Below are 8,989 nucleotides of genomic sequence, written 5' to 3'. Positions count from 1 at the left end.
TATTAACAGCTGTATGTTTTGATTCACTATGGAACCTTCTCAAACGGTTCATTCGTTTAAAAGACTGGTCGCACTATATGTTCACTAATTTTACACAAGAAGTACTTTAACAGTCTTTGATTTACTTCACAGAGCCAGCTCATAAGGACTTTCCTATGCTTTGATTCAGTAAAAAGAGGCATTCGGGTGTTTTTTTGTGTTTTTTTTTTATAAAAAAAGACTAAAAAGACTTGTTCTGGTATCTTATTCTACACTGTTCACACATCTGTTCAGAAATTGGACTGCACTGGTCATGCTGCATGTTTTGATTGACTAAAAAGAAACGCCTCAAAAGAGTCATTCATCCTGCAATAAAATTCCAACCAAAATATTGGCTCTGTTTCAAAATCTAGTAAGATGCCTTCCTCGACAGCATTCCACGAAACTTATAATGCTTCATGAGTAAGCAGTTTCAACGGTCATCTCTACCAATTTTTTTTATTATATATTATTTTAAAACAGTAATTCCATTGAGTTCAGGCTATTATTTACTCTAATTACTTACTCTTAGTAATACATTTATAAACATAGCAATCGGTTAAGATTCCCCAAAATGCTGTCTAGCTCATCAGAAGGTTTTGACAGCCACTGATTCGTTTGTTGCTCAGTGACTCAGCGTTGCTGTCTGTGACTCTCTTTCCCCCTTCTCTCTCTTTTTGTTTACAATACGTTTGTGCATCTGGCCACTTCAGGACCATTCACGAAAAACAATGACTAGATGGATGACTCGCTCCGTGTTTGAATATTATCGTGGAGGCCAATTAAAGCCACCGAACGACTCTTTTGCTTCATTCGGCACAGCTGACGTTGTAAAGTTCAACTGTTTCACTTTGAACTCGCATATCATATCATAGTAGTACAAAAACATCAATGAACCAAATGAGACCAAATGATGGTGTTGTTCACTTTAGAGAAGACACTGGAGACTATTTTAAGTAAATTTGTTTGTCATCTTTGTGCTAAAATGATTCAGATGTTCCTTGGTTCTCTTTTCTGATGCAACTGTCTGGGTGGGATTTTTACATAGAGAAACACCCACTGACAGCATTAGCTGCTGAGTCATTGTCCCATTGGTACTGGTACTAGCCTAAAGCAATGCATGGTAGAGGTGCAGAATGTTTAGTGGACCTGCTTTACTTTGAGTGTCTTTATTATAATGTTCTTTTTATTTAATTGCCCTTGTTTTGTGTGCACTGTTATAGGATTTAGAGAGATTCTTTATTAAGCTTTTATGATATCATTGACGCAAGGCTCAATGTTAAGACACTGAAGGGCACGTCCATCTGCCACAGAGTAAAAATGGGCCATTGAAGACATTAAAGACAAGGGCGATTGGGCTTTATCAAAGTGACTCATGCTTAGTTCCGTTTGACATTGGAAAATGCTGAGAAAGGAACAGCCATTTTAGTCCTACGGTTTCCATGGAAGACATAAATGTGTGGTCTAACATAGAAAATATTTAGCAACTCAACTTTGGACTTATTGGATAATCCTTCCGGATTTAGGAACAGTCGTTTGAGACAAACAACCTCTGATTGGTGGATTACTCAGTGGAAAGGGACCGAACTTAAGTGGCAGGTGCCCGACTGTGGATTCTAGCACTTTTAATTACAAATGAATCTCTTAGACTGGCGTGCAGTTTTGTCTGTCATTTGACCAAAATGATTGCTTTGCTGTGGTCAAAACAAACCGTTAAATAGTAATTTACTTGTTTACTGAGTCAGCTCATTTAATTAAAATGTATACTGGTAGAACTCTATATAACGGTTTGTGGCAACTGCTCATTAAGTTTGTACTAAAGCAGCTTTCAATATAAGGACAATTTGATTGGCCTTCATGGAAGCGCAGATTTGTTCGAGTTAAATGTGTCGAAAATGAGATGTGATGTCACACGCTCTCGGTGTGTGAACCGCTCACGGTCGTAGTGAGGGGATATGATGTCATGCTCTCACATTTGCTCCAAGCTCACCCTTTGGTGACTTTTTTCAGTCTATTATTCTGAAGGCCATTTGTGTTGTTGGGTATGTGGGTGAGTGCTCAAACGGCCATCATTCCTGGGAGCTTGCAAATTTAGTGTGGGAGGATCACCCTCTCTTTCCTTTGTAGTGCTGCACTGAGAATTCCTCCACTGCTGTTGAATCACTTTGGTCTAGATTGGCCTCTGTAAAATGTAGCTTGTTCTGGTTTAAGATCTTTTACCTCATTGTTTGTTAATCATACGGATTGCCTTAGGAGATGCAATCTGCGTTAAACGTTGTTTCTTTGGTATGGTTCTTTGTGTGAAATGTTACTGCAGCAGGACTGGATATTGGGAATCTGGAATGATAGCTCTGTAATCTATGTGTTAAATGTAAGATTGAGTTCAATAATACATATTTAATCTATTAGTCATTGCCACTCAATATGGTAACAAAAAATAATGCGTAAAATAAAATAAACACAGATATCAGGACTGGATTTATGCTGCTGACCAAATAAATGGTCAATAAAAAATGTTGTATATATATATATATATATATATATATATATATATATATATATATATATATAGGTAGATTGCACAAATCTACATAGTAAAAAGGCAAAAAATTGCAATAAAAGGTAATGTTATTTAAAATATTATTATTATTAATCTCAGTTCGACCTAACATGTCACAATTTAAAGTTTTCTTGATGTATCTTATTGTTTGCATGTTTTTCCCGAACAGTTCATTATGTGCTAATTTTTTGTTCAGTTTTATTTCTGTGGTTGTTTTGTAGTCAGTGACACTGTGGTCAGTCGCAAGGTAGCGAGAATTAGCTAGCTTGAGTTACTGTTAAAATAAAAACCAAAAACCAAAAAGTGGTACGGCATGGACAATGTCTGTAGCAATTATTATAAAAAGTGGCATTTGCAGTAACAAGTCCACAATGTTACATTTAGGAAAAAAAAGGCTGAATAATATTTAGAAAGAAAGGATTTATGATAGGCTTAATACGGCATACAGTTATCTGGCTCTGGACATGTAACTTTGACAAGCCTTAAGTACTTTCATGTGTTAATAGTCATTTAAATATCTTATTCTAATGTTAAATGAATTATGCATTAAACAGGTCACGCTGTGAATGTTCTTCCATATTTACTTTTGATAGGCAAGATGACAACATGAACACTTCTAGATCTAAACGTTATGATTAGATGCATATGTTTTCAAAATCATAAGCTGTCTGTAAATCATCTGGTTAAGGGACTGTGGAAACATTGACATTTCAGAGCAGATGCTGACTCATAGAACCGACCCATGTCCTCTCTTAGATCAGAAAGTGTCCGCTATTTATACTCTTTTCTACCTGCTTTCATAAGTACTCCTCTATATTGCAGTTAAAACCTGTTATTAACATCTCAGCATGTGTATTTTTTCCATCAGTTGGTATGTACTCATGACATTTCTTTTATTTGAACTGCCTGCCCACTATTGTGCTGGGAAGGTATGCATTATCTTTGCACAGTTATCAAGATTAAAAAATGCACTTATCAAGCTTCTAGTTTATTTGTTATTCTTTAGATCCGGCCAATTCAAACGGCAAATATATGTGGCCATATTAGAAGTCTTTGTAGCAGCAGCACATTGTTGTGAAATTCTGCAGTGTTGTGGAGTCTCGTCAGAGTTGGAGAAACATCCAGCCCTTATTCAGGACCACAAAGATGTGGCTTCAAATGCTAATGAACGGGCTGTGTGGTGGCATGATCTCATAGTTGGCTCAGGTTTAGGTTGGAGTTTTCTGAACCCCCGAGGAAACAGTGGTATGGCACCAAAAATGTTCTCGTACTCGTTTTCTTGCTTTAAAGCTTACTCTTTAGCCCACATCTTGCTCTTTCCACAATTCAAAAATTCAAATAGTATACTTAATTTGTGCAAAAATAATAAAAAATACTGAAGGCACATTTTTTTTCAGAATTTTTTTTTCAGTACTGTTTAGTAAGATATAGGATTGCTTTTGGGATTCCAACTACTGTTCAAAATTTTTGTGATTTTTAAAAAATATATAAATTACTACTTTTATTGGTTACAGTTTATTTTGATAGTCCACGTTAGACATTCTATTAACTATAAGTAACTTTATTACTACATGTTAACTAATTCTCATTAATTTGCAACTATATGTCTACGAACTCTCAGAGCAGACATTTAGGGTAAATTTAGCGTTAGTAGAATAAGCTGACATATATTTGCAAAGTTTCTGATAGTCAGTATGTTGTATGTTGTGGTCCCTTCAAAAGAAAGTGTTAGAAGATATTAAGCATACAGTGTACTAATACTGTAATGACTGCCAGTTGACATGTAGTTGCAAAGTTACTTACTGTTAGTAGAATTTTTAAAGTGGATTATCGAAATAAAGTGCTAATCTTTTATTCAGCAATGATAATACAACAATGTGTAGTGACTTATATTGTTAATGAAAGATTTATATTTAATAAAAGCTGTTCTTTTGAACTTTGTCTATCAATGAATCCTGAAAATGGTTTCCACAAAAACATTAGGCGTCACATCTTTCTTAAGCATAATATCAACATATTAGAATGATTTCTGAAGGATAATGAAGACTGAAAATTCAGAAAATAACTCATTACATTTTAAAATCCATTTAAAAAGAGAATTTGAATAATTCACAATATTTATCTTTACTGTGTTTGTAATAAAAAAATGCAGACATGGTGAGCATCAGAAACTTTACATTTATTAACATTAAAAAAATGATACTGACCCTAAACTTTTGAATTCCAATGTAAATTGCTTGTTTACTGTTAAAATATGAAATAAAATTTGGTTTTGGTTTTAACTGATATCCCCAATTTTATATGTATAAATACCTAGTTCATATTTTATTTGTCTAATTTGATTGCATATGCAGCTTCATTTATGTCTTTTATCCATTCATAGACTAGTTGTGCAAGTTATTAGACATTACTATTTTTGATTTCTGTGAACCAGTATTGCCAGTATAATAACTGAAATCTGAAACGGTCCATGCAAAAGAGGCAAAAAAGCACAACATGCCCTCCTGCTGGGTCACTGTGTCGCTGCCACACCCTTTACCCAGGTGGCTGTCTGAGATTCAGTGACACATCCGTGATAAAAGAGGCTTTAATATGCTTAACAGCAGAATCGTTTGGCATTGCCAAATCACAGGACTAGGATTACCAGAAGAAACTAGGGCATTCGCTTCTTGTGTAGATGCAACAGGGAGCCTCAAAGTCCGAAGAAATACTGGCCAGCTTGTGTTAGTCTCGTTTTAGGGCCGTATAGAGCACTTAAACCACATACAGCTGCAGAAATTGCTCATCTGCAGGAATGATGGTGCCTAGAGGTGTTAAGTTTCCCATTACACTTCTCTCAACCAGAGGACTGGACTAAGACTGGATTGATGACACATTTATTGGATTACAATAAGTCCCTCAAAAGAAACATTAATTCCCTCCGTTCTGAAAAGCTAGTTAGCTACAGTAGTTAGATAACAAACACCTGTGGTGCTTTATGTTTAATGAAAGTTCATTTTGCATTTTAAATAAAAAGAAAGGCCACTGCACAACCTCTGTGTCAGCTGTACATGAAATGGGAATTAAATGGCTTGTTCCACTGGGACAAACAGATTTAGTGTTGCACAGCAAGACGTGCTGTTCACAAGGTTATTTGCTCCCAAAAGTGCACCAGACTGTGGTATGAGTGACTGTTTTAGATGCTCGGATGAGGCGATTCTGTTCCCAAACTTCCACGGGCCTCAATCTCTTGGGTGACCATATCTAGAGCAAAATATCTGGAGCAGCGTGGATGCTTGGTCTGTCTTCTACCATAGCACTGTTTGAGCTTATTTTAACGGAGTGCTCTCATTTTTAGAGTTCATGAGCAGATATTTATATCAAGCAGGTCAGGTGAGGTAGGACTGGATCTCTACACTGAGACCTATGAAATTTAAGTCAGTAATCAGCAGTTATGAAGTTGCTTCACTGGATACCTTGGACTTTTGGACTACTGTTACAATGCTACATTCTTTCCCATTCTTTAGTGACTGTGGAAAAGTGCCAAAGGGAGTAGTGGAAAATGGAAGCTGGCTGAACACAACGTTCTGCAAAACCATCTGTTTATTTAAAACGGCAAAGCAGTTTTGTGGTTTTTAAGTCCATTTGAGATCATCAGTATGCTAATGTATTTCCAATTGTTGACAAATTTCACTTTTTTGTAGGTATAAACATTGAAAATGTACAGTCGTTCTTTTCCAGACTTTTTCCATCCTGCATGCCCAATCAGATACTCTCTAGAATGAAAATGTCCCACCCCCCAATGCCATATGTAAGTAGCAAATCATGTTTCATGGATATAATTTAACTAAAGCCTAATTGACTATTTTTCAAAAGTAATGAACCCTTTGGTAGGTCCTGCCAAACATTCCTGTTCAAATCCCGAAATTGCAAACATTTTAATGGCTTATGCACCCATGATTAAATCTGTGTGACCTGTGTGATGGTTGTAAAAATTACCATAAATGTAGAACAAACATAAACAAAAATAGGAAAATTAAAAATTACCATAAATGTAAAAATAAATTAATTTCTATCTCTGCTGTGAACCACACAGAATATGAAAAATAACAAAATCAACTCTCCACTGTAGTCCTTAAGACTACCAGCACAATAATACACTCAGCAAAATATTGGTATTGATAAAATCCTTGAAAATAGAGATACTTTTTTGCACATATCGCACACCCATAGCTGCCAGCTGTTCTGTGAAATTGTAAATTATATTTTATCCCCAGATTGTTTATCACCTACATTTGTTAAATCCTTTTCATCAGACAACAACAAAGAGCACACAATGCATTCATTACAAGGCCAATAGACCCATGTAGCTCTGGGCATTCTGCCTAAGGCAGAGCAACTGCAGTGCCTGAGACTTTCATAGCTCCCTCGTTTCTTTGTACTTTGTCACTTTACGAAGGGCAGCAGGGTCGGAGCTACTAGTTTCTGTGGCAGCTCGTATTATTTGCATTCAGTGTGTCCTGGTGAAATCTGTCTCACCAGTCGTCACATATGTTGTACTTTCACTTCTGTACTTCCTTCTCATACCATCTGGCTCATGGAAGTAAGGCTGGGCTTAGGCCAGCTTGGTCCAAACCCCAGCCGTGCTGCGTTCAGCAGCTCTTTGATTATCCCACTAATTCCTCAACACACCCTGTTCTTATAACACTCTTTATACAACTGAAAACGGGATAAATATGTTTGGACTGGACTTTTGAGATGATGTAGACTTTTGTTGCATTTGTGTCATGTGATTTTCCTTATTAGCTTTGCATAGATATCCTCTTATCGTAATTTACACTTAAAACCCTAAACCCTTTACTTATGACTTTAATCCAGATGCCCATGATGTCTCATTAACAGGATTCTTGCAAGACTGTCCTTGAAATAAATTGCACTAAGGTTGTCATTTAGTTGTGGATATGCTGCTCTGTACATCTTGGGAGTCCTTTTTCTAAATGAGTGAATATTGATGTGAGTGATAGATACAGTATGCCTGTCAGTTTTACTCCTGCAGGGACGTTCATTTTTGATTAACATTAATCAATCATATGACTGCTATGTTTGACTTTCAAATGAACAAATCAATACAATGTTGTTAAGGAACGTGCTTTAAAGGATTAAGCTCTGGCTACTTTGTTGTGCATTTCAGTGAATTATGATTTAGCCGTTCACCCTATTCCTGAGTTACTGGCACAGTTTAGGGGAGCAACTTTTAAAGTCAGTTGCTAAACTTTTTAAGTAAAGTAGCAAACCTTTTCTAGTAAAGCTATTTCCATTCGTCATATTGAATTGCACATGCATATTTATTGCTAAGTGAGTTCTTTCTCAAATGCAGTCATGGGAAAGCCTGATTTATTTTACTGAATCATTTCATCCTAAACAACCTTCTGGCATAACGCCTGGTTTATTGTAAAAAATTGTGAATTATTTTACTGAATCGGTTCATCTTAAAGTGATTTATTCATCAATTTGTTTAGTAAATGATAGAAAATACAGCTCTGATTAAATCATAATCATTACATTTTATATCTCATTATAGTTATATATTTAAAATAAATTGCACTCTAAAGTACCTTTATCGTAGTTAGTAGTTTTGCTTGAATGTAGCTTACTGTAGCTTAAGTATTACTGCAAGTTTTTTAAAAGCCAATAGAAATCACAGTCATTACTCTTAAGGGATTTGTAGATTACTGTTTACAGCCTTTCTAATGTTTAAGCCTCAGTCGCTCATTTCTTTTGCTTTTTGTATGAGAGTTTCTTTCTTTACAGGATGACCTTTAACTATTGTGTATCTCCATGCTGCATCTGTTTTAGATGAGATTTTCAAATCATGAATAGGCTCAATGAGTCTAGTTACAAAAATACAGTGTTTGTAACTTAATAGCAACAAAAAAAAAACATATGTATTTCTTCTAGGTCAAAGGACTCTGCACCACAAAAGTGATGTTCTTCAAACGGTTGTATTAGTAAACCCATCAGAGGATACTGTTATCTCTGAGGTAAGTTATTTAAAGAAAGTCTTTGGATAAGTTGCTATACGTTTTTAATGAAGATACATTATAGATTTGATATTAGACTGAATAACCTTGTTGAAGTACAACCTTGCTGCAAACAGACTAACTGTAATAGACTAATGTGTTTTTAAATGCCCTCTTTGTCTCTTGTCATGTCCTAGATCCATTGTCTTATATCTGACCCAGCTGTGCACAAGCTGCTGGTCCTGAGTGGGCAGAGTTCTGACCAAGGTGACCTGGTTCTGCAAACTGGAGTGTTCAGTCATCAAACCTTCTCACGTGTGTTTGCTGATCCTGGGGTAAGCTTAGATAATATTGTATTTACACTGATATGAAATATATAAAAAATATATATATATATATATATATATATATA

At 35.7% G+C, this 8,989-nt stretch overlaps 1 protein-coding gene across 2 annotated transcripts in view; it reads left to right on the top strand.

Moving 5' to 3' along the window:
* The window catches only part of map1ab (microtubule-associated protein 1Ab), a 31,324-nt gene that overhangs the window by 12,731 nt on the left and 9,604 nt on the right, over positions 1 to 8,989 (top strand). For both annotated transcript variants that reach the window (XM_043228578.1, XM_043228579.1), the window contains 2 exons: positions 8,516 to 8,598; positions 8,775 to 8,912. In XM_043228578.1, coding sequence (XP_043084513.1) covers positions 8,516 to 8,598; positions 8,775 to 8,912 — 221 coding nt within the window. The remainder of the gene's footprint in view (positions 1 to 8,515; positions 8,599 to 8,774; positions 8,913 to 8,989) is intronic.

The sequence above is a fragment of the Puntigrus tetrazona genome, chromosome 25 (assembly GCF_018831695.1).
Source record: "Puntigrus tetrazona isolate hp1 chromosome 25, ASM1883169v1, whole genome shotgun sequence".
Taxonomy (NCBI): Eukaryota; Metazoa; Chordata; class Actinopteri; order Cypriniformes; family Cyprinidae; genus Puntigrus; species Puntigrus tetrazona.
This window is presented reverse-complemented; position numbering and strand designations above follow the sequence as displayed.